General features: G+C 50.1%; 1 protein-coding gene across 2 annotated transcripts in view; it reads right to left on the bottom strand.

The window, feature by feature from the left end:
• Positions 1-554: 554 nt before the first annotated feature.
• The window catches only part of C9H3orf70 (chromosome 9 C3orf70 homolog), a 167,841-nt gene continuing 147,152 nt past the window's right edge, over positions 555-21,243 (bottom strand). For both annotated transcript variants that reach the window (XM_069615742.1, XM_069615743.1), the window contains exon 2: positions 555-4,436. In XM_069615742.1, the coding sequence (XP_069471843.1) occupies positions 3,877-4,436 (560 nt within the window). In that variant the 3' untranslated portion in view covers positions 555-3,876. The remainder of the gene's footprint in view (positions 4,437-21,243) is intronic.

The raw sequence follows: 21,243 nt of genomic DNA, 5'->3' as shown, positions 1-21,243 counted from the left end.
GGCCTGGGAGGAGGTATTTCCCCTACACCCTGCACTCTAGCTGAAAAGGAAGGCATCAAGAAAACTATGAAAACCAGAGACTGGGACTTGGCTTAAAGACAGTTGGGAAGGGGCCCAGAGAAGTCACAAGAAGCACTGAGAGCGACATTCTATTTGGAATTATTTATGTTCATTCTATTTGGAATTAGTGCCCAAGAGGCACTAATTCCTGACTTTACCCCGAAAACAATGTTAATATGGGTCATGTAGTCATTTTGTGCACATTCTTGGCCCTAATCAAATTGGTGTGGTTTTCCGCTGTAAGATACCCTAATAAAGAAGCATTAAGACAATTCATTCACATTTGGCCTGTGTTTGACTCCACAAAGCATCACGAACTGAGAAAAACCTAAAGAATCAATACGTTTGCACACACATGCGCGCACACACTCACACACATGCACAGATCAACAGAACTCTAAGACCATAGCTGCAGTGAGGTAATTCACATCTATTTCAGTAAGTGTCAGAGAAAGTGTTAAATATAATTAAAATAAAATACTTAGGAGGGATCATGATACTTCAAAATGCTTTTAATTGTGCTACTTAGTAGAAGTCCAATAGCAGAAGCAAGACTTGTTTGTCTTGCTCAAAAGAAATGCAAGATCACAGAACAAACTTTGCACCTTTACACACTGTTTGAGAGAGAAATATAATTACAGCACCATTCTCACATTTCTCACATTACATTTAAGATCTGAAAAATAAGTTCTATCACATAATGACTTACTCCTCGGGTGTACTGTTATATTGTAAACTTCTTTAAAATGTGTATCTTGAGATCTAACTCAGTGACCTACAGTACGCTCTACGGAGGAGTACACATTCATGAAACCATGCCAGTACCAGTGTATCTAAAATTCATAACTCTTACAAGTACTACTGACTAAAGAAATATTTTCATGTTGTGGCTGCAGGAGGTTATTCAGGATTTGCCACTTTTTTCTTTAAATATAGTAAATTGTGTTTAATCCGTCCAAGTCTTACAAATCAGAAGATGTGTTTGTTAAGTGGGAGGTTTACAAGAGAGTGCTATAACAGAAATGAGAAACAACAGACAATAGAGTTACTTCCTGTCCAGGTAACGAAAGGTTCAAAATATTTCGAAATTTAAAGTAGTGTGTGCTTCTTTGGAAAATGTTGTGGTTTCATTAGAAGAAAAATAAGATTTTCATCAGAACATCCATAACATTGTCATATACTTTTTCATTTGTGGCAGTATTACGAAATGGTGTATTTACACTAGAATCATACGAGTGACACAGGAATTAGGACCATTTTGTTCGGTATTGTAAAGGTATCTCTCCTTGATCATTTGCCCTCGCTCCTTCCCTCCCTCTCTCCTCTCTTGCTGCCCCACAAGTTATCCCCCACCCCCACATTCATCACTGAAACACACTCCACTCACAGTCTCTTTCATTATAACCGCTGGCACATTTAAATATGCCAGGCAGTACGGATGCCTAGTCTATGCTAAATCAAACACACCCTGCGTCAGTTTGAATCCCCACAGTTTGAAGACAACTGTTCTAGGTAGAGCTGGCATAATAGCCGGAAAATGTAAAATCCCCAGTTTTTGCGCCTGGGACCTTGAGATTGCTGCATCGTTTTCTTTGTGCTTCCATATTTACACCACGCGCAAGGGTACAGCGCTAGAAATAAGCTCACAATAGATTTGATTGTTATCTTGTAGCTAAGGATTACATTTATGTGGCTCTTGCATAGTGTCTCACCTTCAGGCCTTGGTGGAATTATGGGATCTTACACAGCAGCCTGTGTTATTGTGACTGTGGTTTGAATCAGGGTAAACACGCTTGGATCACAGCATAACAAGAAATGGAATGTTTATGCAAGAAAAGGGGTTGGTGAACATCTTAATGCAATGAAGTGGGAGGGCTACCCTCCAGCCAAGTGTTCTGCAAGACATGTTATTTGATAAGTGGACAGGACACTCAGAATAGGTACAGTGTGCATGGTGGCTTCATGTTCATTGTGCAAGCATTGGGTGCAGAGAAGTTGTCAGTATGTTCAGCAACCATTGTTAATTTTTTTTTTACAAAGGAACAAAAGGTTCAGTTAACAGACAGTATGCGCTAGGAAATTACTATTATGTGCTTAGTCTTGGAAGCTGACTTACACCACTGAGGCCCCTAGTGTTGTACTTGTCTCCAGAACTCCAAGGCAGGGAAGCGACTAACACTTCACGCTGCGATGTCCATGATGAGTGTCCATCTCCACTGTGACTCTTGGTCCTAGGTTTGATCAGCTCTGGGCGGGCTAGTTGGGCAACTCAGACTGACCCGAGCGAGAAGTTACCATTAAGACTTTTGCTGGGATCTTCCCAAATTGATCAGATGATCGCAGAGTTGGTTGTAGCTATTTTATGGACACTAAGACATGCTGTTGTGAATATCAGAACAATTTAGATTGTAACCACATCTGAAAAGGACATACAAGTCCCAACAGCATAGCATGTTCTTGCTTTCCATATTCTGTGCAGTGGTAGATATCTGATCAGAAAAGTGAGAGCACAGCTCCCTTCATAGTTGAAAGGGATTGGAAATACTGCACATCTCGATGAGGAGTGACGCAGACAACACGGTTCAAACAGTACGTTTTTGCAAATAAATGTTACATAGTAAAAAAGAACCAATTTCTCCAATATCACTGTACAAATACAAAATTGTGGTTTAGAAGTAATCAAATTTTACCGATCGACAGTGTACAATTATATTGAGTGGTTATAGGATGTGCTTTTTTCATTTTACTTGAACATTCCTAAAGAATATATAAGGCACCATATATGTTTCAGTATTCAATTAGTATTACTATAACTAAAAAGCTGGACAGTGTGAAAAAAAGTACAAAACATGTGATATCCTTCCAACTTTTGTGCACTTAAAACCGGAAATGGAAGAGAAGTAGGTTTTTGTGAAGGTATACTTTTTAGATAAATGGAACAAGGATCTAGTTTAAAAATTAGTCGTGGAAATGTTAGATTGTTCCATTCCTTGTGAGGAATAATCAGTTTCCCAGTGAGTTACCATTCTTATCTTCTTGAAATGTCTATTGTTGCCTTGGAGGTGTATAGTTCTCGAAGCTTCCCATGACCCAATTGCAGCATTGACAAATATAGCATTCACGCCCTAATAGGCCGGCAGATATGGACTTTAACGGCCCGCCAGCCCGAGCTTTCGTAGGCCCAGAGCAAAGGGAGGGTCTCAACTTGTGCTGCGGGCTGTTAATGCCCATGTCTGACACCTCCCACCCACTTGCCGGGGCATGAAAGCTATTCGCACACAGAGATTTACTGTGGGTGCAGATGGTTTTCTTTTTTTTTTGTCCAACAGGAGGTCTGCTCAGCGTGAGCAAAAAAATGGCCACCACCATTAAAATGGAAAAGGGACGAGTTCCCTTTTTGGATGACAGCGGCCATAAGAAACATGTTCCAAAATAGCTGCCGTCATCTGAAAAGGGACCGAGTCCCTTTTCTATTTTAATGGCAGTGGTGCAGGCAGTGATTGGAGCATTGTATTGTATATTTGTATTGGTCAATCTGTCTTTCGTGGGTGAAAATTCTGCTTCTTTTTCCAATGACTTCAACTTGAGTGAGGCACAGACTCATAACAGACAACTATACGTCTGAAAGTGTGTGTGTGTGTGTGTGCGCGCGCGCCACAGAATAGGTGTAGAAGAAAACCAAGGATGAATGCAAACAAGAAAAGCAACCAATGCAAATTGAAATACTTGAAAGCGTCAAGTGTAACAAATAAGGAAAGACAGACAGGTGAACAGTGCCAGTAATTTTGTGTGTAGTGAGCATCAAATTGTTCTTGCTTAAACCGTAGTTTCTATAGTTTCAATCACTTCCAGGTCGGACTTTGAAGGCGATAACAGGGTACACACTTCAGGTTCCCAACTGCAATCTGGAGTGTAATCCTCTTCAGAGCTCAGCTCTGCCCCTTCCTCTGTGTCTTCATCGCATGATTCCATGTAATGAACTCCAACGGCATTGATGCCTGAGTCCTCGGAGCTAGAAGGCGACGAGCAATGGTCTAACTTTGGTGCGTTGCTCGCTTTCGAATGTAAGGCATCGTGGGCGGGATCTTTCTCAGGTTTGCTCTTCGGCTGTGGAAGGTGCGCGGGCTGTCTCTGGACATAGCACATTTTGCCGTTGATGCACTTGACCTGATAGTTGTCGATGAAGAGGTCGGAGATGGTGCAATACCTGGGCGAGTCTGGCAGAAGAGGAGGCTGGAAGACCGAGGCAAACTTCAAGAACTGCTCCGTCAGGGAGACCGCGATCTGAATGGTATTTGTCTGCTCTCGAGGTTTGGCGGGAATTTCAGTACTTGGAAGCTGTTCTACAGGTGTCATCGGTTGATAAACATATTTACCTAAAAACAGATAGAGGACATTTGTTAGACTTGTTTCTTTAGTTTGCCATTAAAAAATGTTTCCCAAAATATCAACAGATACACGACCAAGGGTAAGTAAAACACTAGATATGCATTTAAGAGATACAAAGAAACCATGCTATAAAGATTATTTGGTTTGTGAAAATATTGTTAATTCAGTGTGCCACACCAGTGTAGTCTTCCTTTTGATGACATACATAGGGTGGTAAGGAAGGACTGTGCAGTGTCATGTTTTACTCTATCCATTCAGTGTCGGCAACAACCTTTTCATTAGCACTACTACCCAAATGTTAGAGATGTATTTTGTTTCCATTTTCCTTTTTTTATATATTGTAAAGATTTATTTGAAAGCACTATATGCACTTTAAAATTAAATTGAAATAAAAGTAAATAACCAATTGGTGCCAGGGTTGGTGAACCCATGTCACCGTTCACCCTTGACCAGACACTCTTCACTGGTACAAGAACACTGAACCTGACCCTGTGTGGCGTGGTCAAGGGGGTGTGACTCAATGGAGTCTTGGGGCCAATTTTTCAGGACAGTCTTTCCTGTTTTGGCAGGGCAGGGCATGGCGCAGTCTATCTGACACGGACAATTGCTTTCTTTGTATGGGTGTGGATATTGTGGACACAGGATCCTATCGTGTTTATGGTCTGTTATGATAAATAATACGTATACTGCGCCCATCACCACCGCAGTTGTCTTACTACAGCATCCGACCTTGACGGAGAGGTGGCATATTGCGACACCACTCAGGTGTCTGTAGACCTTAGTCTGTGGGTAATAAAGCAGGTTGGAGAGGTAGGAGCTAGAGAAAGAGGTTAGATAAAATGAAATGATAAACAGATTTAGTGGGGATGGTGGTAAGGGAGTAAGTTTGTAGTCGCAGGGTTTGTGTTTCTGAACTGTAATTAATTATAGCTAACTGTGAGAGAATTACAGGAGTGTATAGCCAGGGATGTCATTTCACCCAAGTTCCAGGGGTTGCGGGAGTGAAATCACACGACCCTTGACCTCTGATGACATCACAGGAAGTGATGTCCTTTGACTCCACCCCAAAGTGACATCATGGGAAGCGATGGAACACAACCTTTTACCCCTTGACAGAACAGGAAGTGGCATCGCATAGCATTGTTCCTAGGTACACTATGATAATTATGGTTACAATATCCCTGTAACGTGATAAACATTTCATAGAAGAATGGATCACCATATGACAAAGCAACATGCTATAACTGCAACATGCGAAAAGCAAAATATATAGTTCGAAATGAATGCCTATTCTACACTAAATGCTTTTTGGAGTATTGTGTCTTCATTGTGAATGTGAGGTGTTTAAGAACAGACTAAATCAGTGACTGACCCCCTGAAGTGTGCCTGAAATAACCCTGTAATGAGTCTAGCAGTTTTTGTATAAAATTCCAGAAAGACAAATTATTTGTTATTCCTATTCTTTCTTATTTAGAGTCACTGCTCAAAGTGTTACACTTGTCGAACCCCCTGTTTTTTTCAAAGAAGCCCGAACAAGCTAGCCAGCACTCTAGGAACAAAGAGCCACATGGCAATGGCCACAGCCCATGAGCTTCAATTTGTTAAAAAATATATATATTTAGCGGTAGCAAGGGAGACCATATGGGTTGCAAAGGAGACCTCAGGGGTCGCAAGGGAGACCCCTTGCAACCCCTAAATGACGTTGTTGTGTATATCTCGTTTAAATGTAAAGCTTGAATGTGATTGCAACATCGAAACCTGACAATGCATGGTACTAGATTTACGTGGTGTGTGGTTGCACCAGGGGTTCGAGTTGTGATCAAGCCGGCCCTTTTAGTTTACATGCTTTCCCCCGGCTTAGTTTGTAAGAAACTGTCCCAGTACCCAGGGAGAGTGCCCAGTTTGCCAAGCCAGCTGAAAGGATGTGCAGCACCTAGACTTGGGCGTGTAAAGAAGTGTGCCTGGGGAAACATGGGCTAAGTGGCAGAGAGGGGGGGAGAGGCAAAAAGCTTGATTTGAGTTCAGTAGTTAAATTGGGTTATATAAACAATGACCTGACTGCAATTCACGGAGTTTAAGGTGCATAAAATGTATAACATGCCAGTAGTATCCTCAGCGTGGGACTGAATAAGGCAGGAAAATATACTTGGAGTTATGTAGGCACATCGTTCAAGGATCTGTGGAGCTTTAATACAAAAGTGCTGTTTATTGCAATTCCAAACAGTTGTCTCCCGTGTTGTTCTTCAGTGGAGGTGTGACACTACATTTCTGGTGAAGACAATGGGACAATGCACAGTTGTGAGATCATGCACTGGACTGCCTAATAGGCTAGGGGGCAAGCCCAGCCCTCAGAATGCCACACAGGGATGAGTGGCTTGATGAAAGAACCACAAGGAACTGAATCCCAAGTCTATGGGCCCGCATCACTTTCCTCTACGCTTTCACGCATATGGGGCCATCATGAATGCACCTCGAAACACATTGTGTATAGGCGCATTATAGCCCATTAAATAAATAAAATGATTGGAGAAAATTAGACATGATCTGTTTTTACCTGGTAAGGAGTGTTCTTGCTCCTCGAAGGGAAAATACCAGCCTATGTGCCCAACTATTAGAAAGTGGAAAGGCTTAAGCATGCAGCTAGCTTGCAGGTGATTATGATTGTGTTGTTATCCCTTGGCTGAAATGAATCACCTTCACACATTGGCTGGTTTTCAGTAGGTTAAAGGTGGTATCCAGTTAAAATGTCAAAAAAAAAATTCGAATGCCAAAATGTTGAAAAAAATAATGCCAAAAAAAATTGTTTTTTTTTTTATTTATGTTTTTTTGGGTTTAGCTAATAAAAATACATTGTAAATTTTAAAAGAAACAGGGGGCTCGGGGGGACACCCCCATTAAAAAAAATTGTAAAAAATAATTTTCGGCTTTTTTTTCCACATTATTGCATTTGAAAATATGTCATTTGACATATTAACTATAAACAGTTGAAGGTATCATTGAAGGGCGTGTCTACACTTCTGACCCTCCACAGTATCTGAGATGTAAACACAGATGTAAACGCACATGACCTGAACGTTCTACTGAATACCAGAGGTATTGTACCCTTCACCACCTCAATCTGGGTCCAAAACTGAGTATCTGAGTGGAGAGATTAATTACACTACAATAGAATGGGCTCACTACGAAGATAAGTGCTTCGATGAATTTTTCCTTCCACATGATTTGTGAATAGTTTGTATAGCACTCATCCAACCGCTTCATATATGTTTCCTAGCACTTAGTGGAGTGTGGTGCGAGGAATAGTGAGATGTACCCCCCCCTTAGTGAATAGGGAAGTCTTGAGATTTTTTCTGAACCTCACATGATTGACGAGAGCTTGCAATTCTATATGGAAGTCATTCCATAGATCAGCTGCCCGAACCGAGAATGCTCGTCCGCCATCTCAGGTAGTGGTTGCTTGCTGAACCATGAACAGATTTCAGTTGGTCAAGGTAAGCTGATGTGCAGAACAGTCATTTGTAAACTTGTTTCTCAAAAAGCTGGGCTGTTTTGTATCCAGCTTATTGTGCACCAGACACAACCTTAAAGGCCACTTGCCTTTCAACTGGCAACCAGAATAGGGCACGGATGGCTGGAGAGGTCTTCTGCCAAACCTTAGTAGAAGGCCCATCATCACATCTTGGATAGGCTGTAGCCTGACTATCCATCATTTTGGCAACTTGAGACATGCTATTGCTGTAGTCAAACATCAATGACACAGAGGCATCGATCAGTGCCAATTGAGTGGAGCTACACATTTTAGCAACCAGAAAACGAATATGATCCAAACCCTTTGAGGCTTGTTTTTGTTTGCTCACTTTTTCAAACGTCAAACGATAGTGATGGCGTTTAGAGCATACCATGCTGAAGTAACAGCTATAGCAGTGATCTTCAAACTGTGGGGCTGGCCCGTCTCTGAGGGGTCCAAAGGATAAGCGGGGGCCACAAGGGGCGCTAGGCGCTTCAAAAAGGTAGTGTGGCGCATGCCTTTACAATAAAATATGAGCAGATATGGCATATGGGGGGCCCCACAAGACTAGTGGGGCAACTATGTTTTTACTGAAGGGGGCTCAACATTTAAAAAAATTGAATACCACTGATCTATAGCAAAATTTGTGTCTGGATTGTGAGATTACTTTGCGGTGTCAAGCTTACAAGTAGTAGAGAATGGCTTCTTGAAAACATATTTGGCCTACCTAACTCAGCACCAACACTTTCAGCTCAGCATTACAACCTGTAAAGCTTAATTCTGAAACATATTTTAAGATCAGGGGTAAATTTTCTCTGTATTTCATGGCTATTATCTCTTAAAAAGACATTTAGTTTGGCGAATCACCAATTGTTTATCTGCCAATTCCACTTTAAACCAACCTGATAGCGAATATTAAGAGCAGGTTGATGATGACTCGTGAACAGATAGAATTGTGCAAACCTTCTAAGCAAACTCATTTTATTTTAACAACTGGAGAACTCTCTTATTATTTGACTTGGTCCAAATATAGATTTGAGCGGGCATTGTTAAACAGAGTCAGACTTACAGGCCGATTCATGGAATAAATGTGCGCCGAAAATCCCGGCGCAGAGGGGCCAATACGTGCGCTGCGCCGAAAATTAGCGAAAAGCGCAGGGAAACCAGCGCACGTCGATTCATGGAAGTCCGTGCGCAAGAAAAGCAGAGGACGTGCGCCGAAAAAGCGCGCGGCGCAGGCCGGCGCACAGGTCAACCAACGTCGTGCGCCACGGCCACTGCGCTATCACTCCGAGCGCAGCGCACAGCTCTAAAGTAGGCGGAACACAGGGCGGGACACTCGGAATGGGGAATAAAATGGGGCACAACACTCGGAATGGGGAAGAATGTGGGCGGCACGGGGAAAGTATAGGAGGCAAGTGCGCGGAACGCCCACACGCTCGCATACAACACGTATTCATGGAATAGAATAGGGCAAAAAAGCGCACGCTCAAAGCAGCGCACAGGCACAAACAGGCACAAACACGACCGCCACAAGAAAGCAGGCGGTAGCGTCTCTGCGCCTGCAAGAAATGTGCGCTAAAAGGTGCGCCAACAAATAGCACCTAGATACAGACATGATCAATGTCCAATACTGTGGCCCTCCAGGACAAATGACGTACAAAGGGGTACCCACAAACACAGACACGCGCTGAGAGAAAAAATAAACGTGTGCGTGCATACCGGGGTGCGCGGGAAGTTGCACACGCGATATGGCCGGGTACGTGGATTACAGGGGTGCGCGGGAAGTACCACACGCGATTAGTCAGGGTACGTGGATTGCAGGGGTGCGCGGGAAGTTCCACACGCGATATGGCCGGGTACGTGGATTTCAGGGGTGCGCGGGAAGTTCCACACGCGATATGGCCGGGTACGTGGATTTCAGGGGTGCGCGGGAAGTTCCACACGCGATATGGCCGGGTACGTGGATTGCAGGGGTGCGCGGGAAGTTCCACACGCGATATGGCCGGGTACGTGGATTTCAGGGGTGCGCGGGAAGTTCCACACGCGATATGGCCGGGTACGTGGATTTCAGGGGTGCGCGGGAAGTACCACACGCGATATGGCCGTGTACGTGGATTTCAGGGGTGCGCGGGAAGTTCCACACGCGATATGGCCGTGTACGTGGATTTCAGGGGTGCGCGGGAAGTTCCACACGCGATATGGCCGGGTACGTGGATTGCAGGGGTGCGCGGGAAGTTCCACACGCGATATGGCCGGGTACGTGGATTGCAGGGGTGCGCGGGAAGTTCCACACGCGATATGGCCGGGTACGTGGATTTCAGGGGTGCGCGGGAAGTTCCACACGCGATATGGCCGTGTACGTGGATTTCAGGGGTGCGCGGGAAGTTCCACACGCGATATGGCCGGGTACGTGGATTGCAGGGGTGCGCGGGAAGTTCCACACGCGATTAGTCAGGGTACGTGGATTTCAGGGGTGCGCGGGAAGTACCACACGCGATATGGCCGGGTACGTGGATTGCAGGGGTGCGCGGGAAGTTCCACACGCGATATGGCCGGGTACGTGGATTGCAGGGGTGCGCGGGAAGTTCCACACGCGATATGGCCGGGTACGTGGATTTCAGGGGTGCGCGGGAAGTTCCACACGCGATATGGCCGTGTACGTGGATTTCAGGGGTGCGCGGGAAGTTCCACACGCGATATGGCCGGGTACGTGGATTGCAGGGGTGCGCGGGAAGTTCCACACGCGATTAGTCAGGGTACGTGGATTTCAGGGGTGCGCGGGAAGTACCACACGCGATATGGCAGGGTACGTGGATTTCAGGGGTGCGCGGGAAGTCCCACACGCGATATGGCCGGGTACGTGGATTTCAGGGGTGCGCGGGAAGTCCCACACGCGATATGGCTGTGTGCTCCCAGGCATTACCTGTACACCCTCCACGGCCCCTGCAGGCAGCACACACCACAGGGAACTACCCTGCACACCTGCTCATGTCTCCCACCACCCCCACCCCCCATCCACCAGGGACACCCTCCACCAGGTCCCCACCCATGTCTCCCACCACCCCCACCCCCCATCCACCAGGGACACCCTCCACCAGGCCCCCACCCATGTCTCCCACCACCCCCAGCACTGTGGGGAACCTGCCAGCAGGCCCCCACCCATGTCCAACCCATGTCTCCCACCACCCCCACCCCCAGCACTGTGGGGAACCTGCCAGCAGGCCCCCACCCATGTCCAACCCATGTCTCCCACCACCCCCACCCCCCATCCACCAGGGACACCCTCCACCAGGCCCCCACCCATGTCTCCCACCACCCCCAGCACTGTGGGGAACCTGCCAGCAGGCCCCCACCCATGTCCAACCCATGTCTCCCACCACCCCCACCCCCCATCCACCAGGGACACCCTCCACCAGGCCCCCACCCATGTCTCCCACCACCCCCAGCACTGTGGGGAACCTGCCAGCAGGCCCCCACCCATGTCCAACCCATGTCTCCCACCACCCCCACCCCCCATCCACCAGGGACACCCTCCACCAGGCCCCCACCCATGTCTCCCACCACCCCCAGCACTGTGGGGAACCTGCCAGCAGGCCCCCACCCATGTCCAACCCATGTCTCCCACCACCCCCACCCCCAGCACTGTGGGGAACCTGCCAGCAGGCCCCCACCCATGTCCAACCCATGTCTCCCACCACCCCCACCCCCCATCCACCAGGGACACCCTCCACCAGGCCCCCACCCATGTCTCCCACCACCCCCAGCACTGTGGGGAACCTGCCAGCAGGCCCCCACCCATGTCCCCCTGGCCCCAGGTCCTGACGATACACAATCATGGCAGTAATGGCCAGCATACCCAGCACAAACACCCAGGCAAGGATTGCATGCACCCACATAGTGAATGCAATCACATGACACAACCCCAAAGGCAAGTATGCAAAAGAACACATGTCTGTCACACACACATACACAATGGGTGCAAGTGAATGTCAAAACCCATATCATGACATGTAAGAAACCAAAGAGAAAATAACACAAGTGTAAGATAATATAAAAATGTATTAAAAACACAAATCAAGTAAACCAATAAAACATACAACTATGTGGCAAAGTAAATAAAAGGTCCATGTCCGAGAACAAAAATGATAAACCAAAAAACAAAGGATTAAAAAATCAATATAATTTGTCCAAAGCAAAACCATGTAGTAGGAAATCAAAGAAAAACCATTACGTCATGGTGTAAACAATAAAAAAATTAAAAAATGTATCTCCCAAAATATATCAATATATACAGGAATGTTCCAGGGTCCATGAGCCCAACAGCACAAATGAAACCTAATACTAACTAATAAAATAAATATGTACAAAAAAGTGGCCATTGTCCGAGCGGTCCAAAATAATAAAAATAAATAAAGGAAACCTAGCACTAACTAACTAAAAAACTATATACAAAGGCAGCGGGCTAGTCCTGCGGCTCACTTGGTGATGCTGGCCAGGGCATCCTCGAACTCCATGTCAATGTCCTGGAGGCGGGACTCTGTCCTGGCCCCGAGGTCTCGCAGGGACAACCCCATGTGCTCACCAAAATCCCTGCGAGCCTCCTCGAGGCACTCAGCCCGCCTCAATGCCCGATGCATGGAGATCTCCGCCCTGGCCATGGCGAGCCGCTCCTCTTCCGCCCGCTGCCGCTCCGCACCTATCCGCTGGCCAAACTCCTCCCACACGGAACACACCGCCATGCCAGGGTTGCCCTGCCCTCCGGCCGATGCCTGCCCCTCTGATCTTGATGGCCCTGAGCCATGATGCCTCCCACGTCGAGCCCGCTGCTGCCTCCGACGCCACTGCCTCTGCCAGCACGACGGCATCCAGGCTGATGGTAACCACCGACGCCGTCGTGCACGTGCCCTGCCCGATGATGCCGGCACATCTTCCATCTGCTGGGGTCCACTTGCTGTGTCGTCCACCCCTGCTGGACCTCCGACTCCCAACTGTGGCAGGGATGGGATCCCCACCGAGCTGGCTGCATTGGTCGGGGCAGGTCCACAGGGGGCCATGGTGGCATCTGGGCCGGAAGACGGCAAGGAGAACGACCGTTGGATAGCCTGCACAGAGGAGGAGAGGGCCGTCAGATTGGCCAACACATGCAGGAACCCCCCGAACATGGCCGATCCCAATTGGGCCACGTCGGCACGGTGCACTTCGTGATGACGTGCGTGCTCCTCCCGGGAAGCACGCACGTCATCACGAATCACAGCCGTGCGCATCGCGACCCCAATCAGGACCTGCTCCACGCGGCCAGGGGTTCCCACGGCCGCAGGTGGAGGGGAGTCAGTTGACATGGACATCCCCACTACCTGCGGACGGGCCTGGGACGGGGCATCCCTGCTGGTGCATGGTGGTGCACTCACAGGGTCAGGGACAGCGACATGCACAGGCACCTCCACAGTGACCTGTGCTGCCTCCTGCCCCTGGCCCTGGACTGCACCACTTGCACCAGCAGGGATGCTCCCACCAGGCCCCATGTGTGCACCAGTGTCGGCCTCCTCCTCCTCTGTGCAAACCACCAACCTGGATGGCTCCTCACCGTCTCCCGCCGTAGCAGGCCCCTGTGGGGGCTCACCCACCCCTTCCGCTGCAGCCGTGGGGGCATCCCCGCCGCCTTGCTCCACAGCGCCGTCTCCGCCCTCTTCTTCACTAGCCGCTGCGTAGAGGGAGACAAAGGACACAAGCATCAGGCTACTGTAAAATGGTCCCCTAGACAGGAAGCAATAGCAGATGAGCACCCCTGTCAAAGTACACTTCCATCATGTCCCTCCACAACACATGGGTCAGTCCAGGCAAAACACACACAGTAACAGGCATGGTGCATGCCATGCACATTTCCATGCATGTCCAATTGACTCTTGAAACATTCAATGATATGTGACTCACATGCATCATGGCTCATGCATATCACATGCACACACTTCACCTCAGTCACATTCATCTGGCCCCAAACACAACGAACACAGACGAAACAAGGGTTAGTTGGGTGCGTCACAGAATCTGTGCATTGTCACACACATGTGTCATGCATCCATGGCATGCACAAGTCACAGACACGCAGGTCAGGCACACAGACATGGCTACCATATATGTACCTGGCATCAGCACCCATCCTTCACCCCCATCCATGTCCAGGTACAGAGACTGGCATGCTCTCATGTCCTAAATCTGCATAGGGCTCCCCATGCCACATTTCAACACATGCAACAACCATGTGGGTCACACATCACTGGTCGCACATGCATTACCATGATGTCCCTGCACACATACATGCATACATGGCCCATGGCACACATACAGGCAAGTATCATAGAACCAGCACACCGCAACATGCCCTGTCTCACACAGTAATGCTTGCACACTTACCGCTCAACTCCAGACGGGCCTCCCTCTCAAGGACCTGGGCGTGGAGCGCTGGGCGTACGCGTTCCAGGACCCTCTTCTGGATGGAACTCATGCGGCCCCGGCCCCCCTCCACGAGGCGCTGGGCCTTCACAAGGGTCCTGGACCTCAAGTCCTCCCAGCGCTTCTTGATCTTCTGGACGTTGCGGGTTGCCACCCCCTCCGCGTTGATGGCAACCACACAGTCGGCCCAGATCCTCTCCCGTCCTTCCTTGCTGGCGCGGGACGATCCAAAGAGGGCATCATACTGCCCCAGGACATGCTCCACCAGGACACCAACTTCGGTGGCAGTGAAGCTGGTGCCCCTCTGCCCCTCTGGCCTGGGGTTGCCACTGGTGCCAGATGTCGAAGTGCCCGACATGGCAACCCCAGAGGCAGGTGTGGGTGGGCAACTGGGTCCTGGGGCTGGGCTGTGGAGCGATGTAATCCCAGTTGGGAGTCTTCAGTTCCAGCAGGGGTGGACACAGCAACTGGACCCCTGCAGATGGCTGATGTGCAGGCACCAAATGGCAGGGCACGGTGGCAGCAGGCAGGCAGGCAGGCAGGCAGCAGCAGATAGCACGTGGGAGGCTGCTCAGGGCACTGGGGGGGCAGTAACTCGGCCTTCTGGGCAGGAGCGTGGTGTTCCGTGTGTTTTCGGGTGGCCAGCTTGATACGGAGTGATTTGGCACGTGAAATTCCTGCACGTCAGCGTGAAATCCGAGGAAAGGGCCTTAGCGCGTAAGTGCATCAGCACGCATACGCGATTCTATTGGACCAGAGTCCCTTACCGCGTAAGCGCGTCTGACGTGATCCGCACGGGCGTTCCCCACTCAGCACGTGATGACGGAGCACACGTGGAAATACTGCACGTCAGAGTGTCATCGCGTGTAATTGGCCAAAAGTGCGCGTACACGCGATTGGCCAATGTACGTGTATTACATCGCGTGTAATTGGCCAAAAGTGCGCGTACACGCGATTGGCCAATGTACGTGTATTACATCGCGTGTAATTGGCCAAAAGTGCGCGTACACGCCATTGGCCTATGTACGTGTATTACAGGGGTGCGCGGGCACTTACACACGCAAGTACGTCAGCGCACCTGTATGCCTGCTGCGTGGGAATTTCCACACGCTATTGGAGTGGGAACTAGATTCCAGGGGTGCGAGGGTCACACGCTCGCCTAGAACACGCGCAAGGCATTAATTTGCGCACTTATCAATAAACAAGCCAGATGCCAGGATGAACATACCGTTCCTAGCAGCAGTGGCAGTGGGCTACCAAAGGAGGAGGAGGAGGAGAGTCAGGGCCAGAATATTCACACCCAGAACCAGCCTATTCGGGATGCCTGATGACCAGGTGTATGGGAGGTACAGGTTTCCAGCACACATCATACTGGACCTGGTCAGTGAGTGGGAGGATGACCTCACATCACCCACCCTGTGCTCCCAAGCACTCAGCCCCCTGCAGAAGGTCCTGAATGTACTGCACTTCTTGGCCACTGGATCCTTTCAGCGGACAAGTGCCATAGTGGGTGGTGTGTCACAGGCCACGCAGTCACGCTGCCTACACCAGGTCTTGAACATCATCACTGCACGGCCATCAGTCCGCAGGCACATATATCTCCCCAGGACTCATGCAGAAATGCGGACGTGCATCCAGGAATTCTATGGTGTGGCTCAATTCCCCAAAGTGCTTGGTGCAATTGACTGCACACATGTGGCTCTACGTCCACCCAGGGCAACAGAGCACATCTATAGAAACCGCAAGCACTGGCATTCCATCAACGTGCAAGTTGTATGCAATGCCAAGGGAATAATCACATCAGTATATGCCAACTATCCCGGGTCCACCCACGACAGCTTCATCTACAGAATGTCTACACTATGCCGGGACCTGGAGGCTGGCCAGCATGGAGATACATGGCTGCTTGGTGAGCATGAATGCCACTGCACATGCATGCATGTCAGATACTGGGTCATGACACAACACCACTAATGATACCCATCACCACCTCCGCAGGGGACAGTGCCTACCCTATCAGCCCCCACATGATGACCCCAATCCGGAACCCCACCACGCCACCCGAGGTAAGGTACAACACAGCCCACATTGCAACACGGGGCATAGTGGAGCGCACATTCGGAGTGCTGAAGTCACGCTTTCGCTCCCTTGACCGTTCTGGCGGGCAGCTGTTATATGCTCCCCGAATAGTGTGCAGGATCATAGTGGCAGCATGTGTCCTGCACAACGTTGCAACACGCCGGGGCCTGCCCGTGGACATGGTGGTGCCCCCACATCCACAACCACATGCACGCCCGCTGCGCATGGGAGGGGAAAGGGCACGGGGGTGGCAGCCCGTACGCAACTGGTGGCCAACTTCTTCACCTAGGAATCACAGTGCTGGCTAGTGCACACTGCTCTGGCACATACCATCTGACAATCAATGATGACACTACCTGACAATGTCACAAAATTACTCGACAATAAACTGTCAGATACACATCAGCCTGAGATTGTTAACATGGAAGTGTCACTATGTGTGCACCCCTACCTACACATACACCAGCAATGCATCACAACGAGAAGACACAACTCCATCAATCAAATATGCATTGCCACAGGCGATTCACTACATGACAACATTGCCATGTCACCCATTCCCTTCACAGTCCCGCCACTGAGGACACCATGTCATGGTATGTGAGAGCAAACAAACTGGCCATCACAACATGACACCGGTGTCACAAATAGCAGTGCCCCAAATGGAACATAGCCGCACTTGAACAGCTAACCGCGCTGGAGCCACTACTACACACCTGTGTAAGAGTAATTTCAATCAAATTACACACCAACCCACCCTGAAGCCCACCCAAACAAGACACAATGCATGTAATCAATGGTAGTCTCATTACCTGATTCTGCTGGTATGTCCTCACCGTCCAGATGTACAGTGATGGCGCCACGCAAAAGTGTCAGTGCACATCTACCGACATGTAGTCTGACTCCAGAGAGTATGCCCGTGTGAAGAACTGTGTGAAATACCTGCAAAACATGAGCAACATATGTAAGTAGAGGCACATATCAAACCATCATGCATAGTTAGGTGCAACAACAATGTACACTATGAATGTCTACACAGTATTGACTATGGACTGGCCAACAGCTCATGGGAGTCCAATGTCACCGTGTAATTTGCTGTCACTTGGGCACACCCTTTGCAAGCCCATGGAAACGGAAGCAGGAGGGGTGTGGATGTCTGCTACCCAAGCATCTAAACCAAACTCAGGACAAGCCTGCATGTGCCCAGCCACAATACAGTGTATGCCCAGGTACCCACACAAGGCAACACTCTTGGAAAAGAAAAAAGAAAATTGAGAAAAAATGGCCATGAAAGGGCCGGCGGGGGGGGGGGGGCACCTATGAGGTCCGAGGACAGGATGCACGCCACAATCCACCTGTGTGGATCATGGGAAAATAAAACACCCCATAGGCTCTTGGCCCACACGGCTACTCTGTTGTGGGAGATGAGTCGCTATCGCTCTGGCCAGACCCTGCAGCTGACTCAGGAGGTGGGGGAGCTGCCTCAGAAGATGGTGTGACAATGGGAGGCAGCCCACGCAAAGCACGAGTTTGCTCCTCCATGGCTGCAAGCAGGCGGGTCTGGTAGTTCTGGTTCTGGGTTATAATCATGCGGAGGTCCCCATGCAGTAACTCCCGGGATGACCTGACCTCCGCACGAGTTGCCTGCATCTCGGCCGAGAGCGTCCGTGTCAGACGCTCCAGCTGCTCCTCTGTCCTTCTATGGGATGAAGCCTCAAGCTCTAACAGGGTCGACCTGAGGTGACGGAATTCTTCCCTCAGGCCTTCCCTGTGGCGCTGGGACTCCATGGAAAGTGATTCCCGCAGAGTCGCCAGTGCCGCCCGCCTGTCCTTGTTGGACGCCAACATATCCTCCCTGTGTGCCTGGCTGATGGACTCTGTAGCCTGCTCCAGTCGCTCCATCAGCCTTTCTGGGGGGACAATGGAAGTGGCCACCCTATCCATGGCCTGTGCAATCATCTCGGATGATGCTGCCTGTTGGTTGGCCATACCGTAGATGGATTGCTCCCAAGCGGTATTGCCAGGTGGCATACGGCCACCACGTTGACGGGCACCACACCTGCCTGGGGCAAGGCGGACTGCGCCTTGCTGTGCCGGCAAGGCCTCAGGCTGCAGGACTGCATTCCCTCTCTGATCTGCAGCCCCAGGAACAGGATCAGAGATTGTGTGGTGTGGCCCTGCATCCGTAACCACCGGAGGCTGAGCTGCCGACACTGACATCCCCATTGAGGGCAATGGCCCGGCTGCAGGTGGGTCGGACAGAGGAGATTCTCTCCCAAGAACACTCACCTGCGACTGCACATAGGTGTCATCCTCCGAGTCTACACCTGAATACTGCTCGGGGGAGGAACCCCCAGAGACACCCCTCGACAGCACGACCTGCAGCACTTGTGGGTTTTCACCCACAAACACACCACGTCCCTCACTTGTGGAAGGTCGGCCCGGGTTGCCCTCCTGGGACGGCTCAACCACCACATCCCCAGCATCAACAAGTGCTTCGTCCCCTGCAAAGACATGAAAGAGAAAAATGGAAACAGGCATTAGCACCATGGCATGCAACAAGGGCTGATGAACAACAGAGGCAGTAGTTCTACGACACATGTCCCACATGACTGGGAGACCTCCTATGCATTCACCATCACTGGGTCTGTAGGGGAGGCTCAGGGCATACAATGTACAGATTGGAGAGCAACGCCTGCTCACCATGCTGCCTAGCACTGCCATCACACATTGGCCGGTGATTGCCATGTCAAAGGCACATGCCATCACACACATGGCATGTGACATAGCCACCAAGTGAAGAGGGAGAGGAGGGCAACTTTTTTGGATTTCTACCACTCTGGTCCTGACATTGCATCATCACATCAATAAGTTGACATGTTGTACATGGATCTGCTAGTCCAAATTGGCCACGATGCACAGTGCCTTGTCTACATCAACAAAATGCAGTAAACAATGAGATTCCACCTCCCCATCACCTGTAAAGGAATCATATAGCATTCGTGAAGCACCGGTCCAGAAATGTATGAAGGTACAGCGGAGCACTGAGGGGTGGTGGGGCAGTAGGGGATGCCAGTCAACAATCCGACTGGTGCTGGTGTCATTCATGTCACGCAAGTGCAGGGGTGGATGGCACAATGATGTGCAAGGGGAAGTGGCGGCTGGAAGTGCTGTACAAGGTAAGTAGGACTTAACGTCAAGGGCAGATGGTGTTAGGCGCAGACAAGTGCTGGGGGGGGTGGCCTATAGGGGTACAGAGACAATCATGCAGTGCTGTGGGCTCGGAGGGGACAGGGGAGGTACACACTGCATCTGGCTCGGCAAGGTCCTTGCAGATTTCTATCTGTCCTGCAGAGTTGTCACATGCCGCAGATATGTGCCCTTGGATTGGGGATCTCATCTTGGTGAAAAGGGTGAGGCGCTATTGCCTTTGGAGCATGTGGCAGGCCAGTTTGCCAGAGGATGAGCATGATGCAGGACATTCCCTCTCTGCCACCCGGCACCTGTGGTCTGGGTTCACATGATCCGAGTCATGCCAGGACTCTGCATTGGCATGGGGCTTCAGACAGGTGGTCATGACCGTGGCAAAGACATCCAGTGTACCTGACATAGAGTGGAGCATGGAGTGGGCCCTGTCAGGATGGGAGTGAGCCTAAGGGGGAGCTGGATGGGGGGGAGATTTTGGCAGCATGAGCCTCGACTGACACACACTTCATGGGTTGGAATACCAAGAAGGTGTGTGACAGTGGTGAGGGTGGCTTTGCCTGTGGTGTGGTGAGGGTGAGCTGGGAGGAGAGGAGAATGTGATCACTCCAGGAGAGAGGAGTGCAGAGATGGACGGAGAGGGGAAAGTCAGATGAGATCAGAGCATCAAGAGTGTGCCCTGCAGAATGAGTAGGGACAGACGGGAGTCTAGAGGGTGAGAGGGAGTTGCTGAGGTCACAGAAAGGTCACGTGGGGGGGTCAACAAGCATGCAGGTGGATGCGTACAGCAACAAGGAAGAGGATTTCTGTGTCTGGGGACATGAGTGAGGAGGAGAGGTGAGGACACTCAGAAAGGAAGTAGTACATTTGACCAGTTTTCCCAGACACAGTACGCACAGTTTGTGAATGTCAAGGTGTGGTAGAGAGAGACGTCACACAAGCCATTCCAGAGTGGAGTAGGTCTAAGTAGGAGTGACAGTGGCAGGAATACCCTCAGGGAAGCCAAGGGCACACCCCCCCTGCACAGTAGTGGCGGGCAAAGGAGAGGGTCTCCTGAACATCAGGTAGGAGTGTGTGAAGGATGCAGACAGAGCTGGCCGTCAGACATGTTTCCATGAGACCAAGGATGTCAAGGTGCATAACCTCATGTAAGTGACAGATATCGGAGGAATGCCTGATGCAGCCGCAGTGAAAGGAGTGTAATTGTGGAGGAGGTTGACAGCCTTGGAGGACTTACGGGGAGTGCTAGAGATCAGAGGTGCAGCATGTGTAGGAGTTGGAGTGGGAGGCGGAGAAGGATCATGGGAGGGTGCAGGGAGGCAGTGCAGGATTGATGAGGAGAGAGGAGGGGGGACAGCAGGAGAGGTAAGGAAGTTGATGAGATGTGGCTAGCATTTCTCAAGGAGAATGAGGTTGGCCTAAGGGCCTTGGACTGAGATGCTCCCATTACCATGCACATCAATTGTGGCCTCTGAGGATTGGAAGGAGGCCAGGAGTACACCCCAACGGGTCCCACCATTGATGGTGGAAGAGGAGCAAGGAGAGAGGAC

Source organism: Ambystoma mexicanum, chromosome 9 (genome assembly GCF_040938575.1).
Source record: "Ambystoma mexicanum isolate Mex_15411 chromosome 9, UKY_AmexF1_1, whole genome shotgun sequence".
Classification (NCBI taxonomy): domain Eukaryota; kingdom Metazoa; phylum Chordata; class Amphibia; order Caudata; family Ambystomatidae; genus Ambystoma; species Ambystoma mexicanum.
This window is presented reverse-complemented; position numbering and strand designations above follow the sequence as displayed.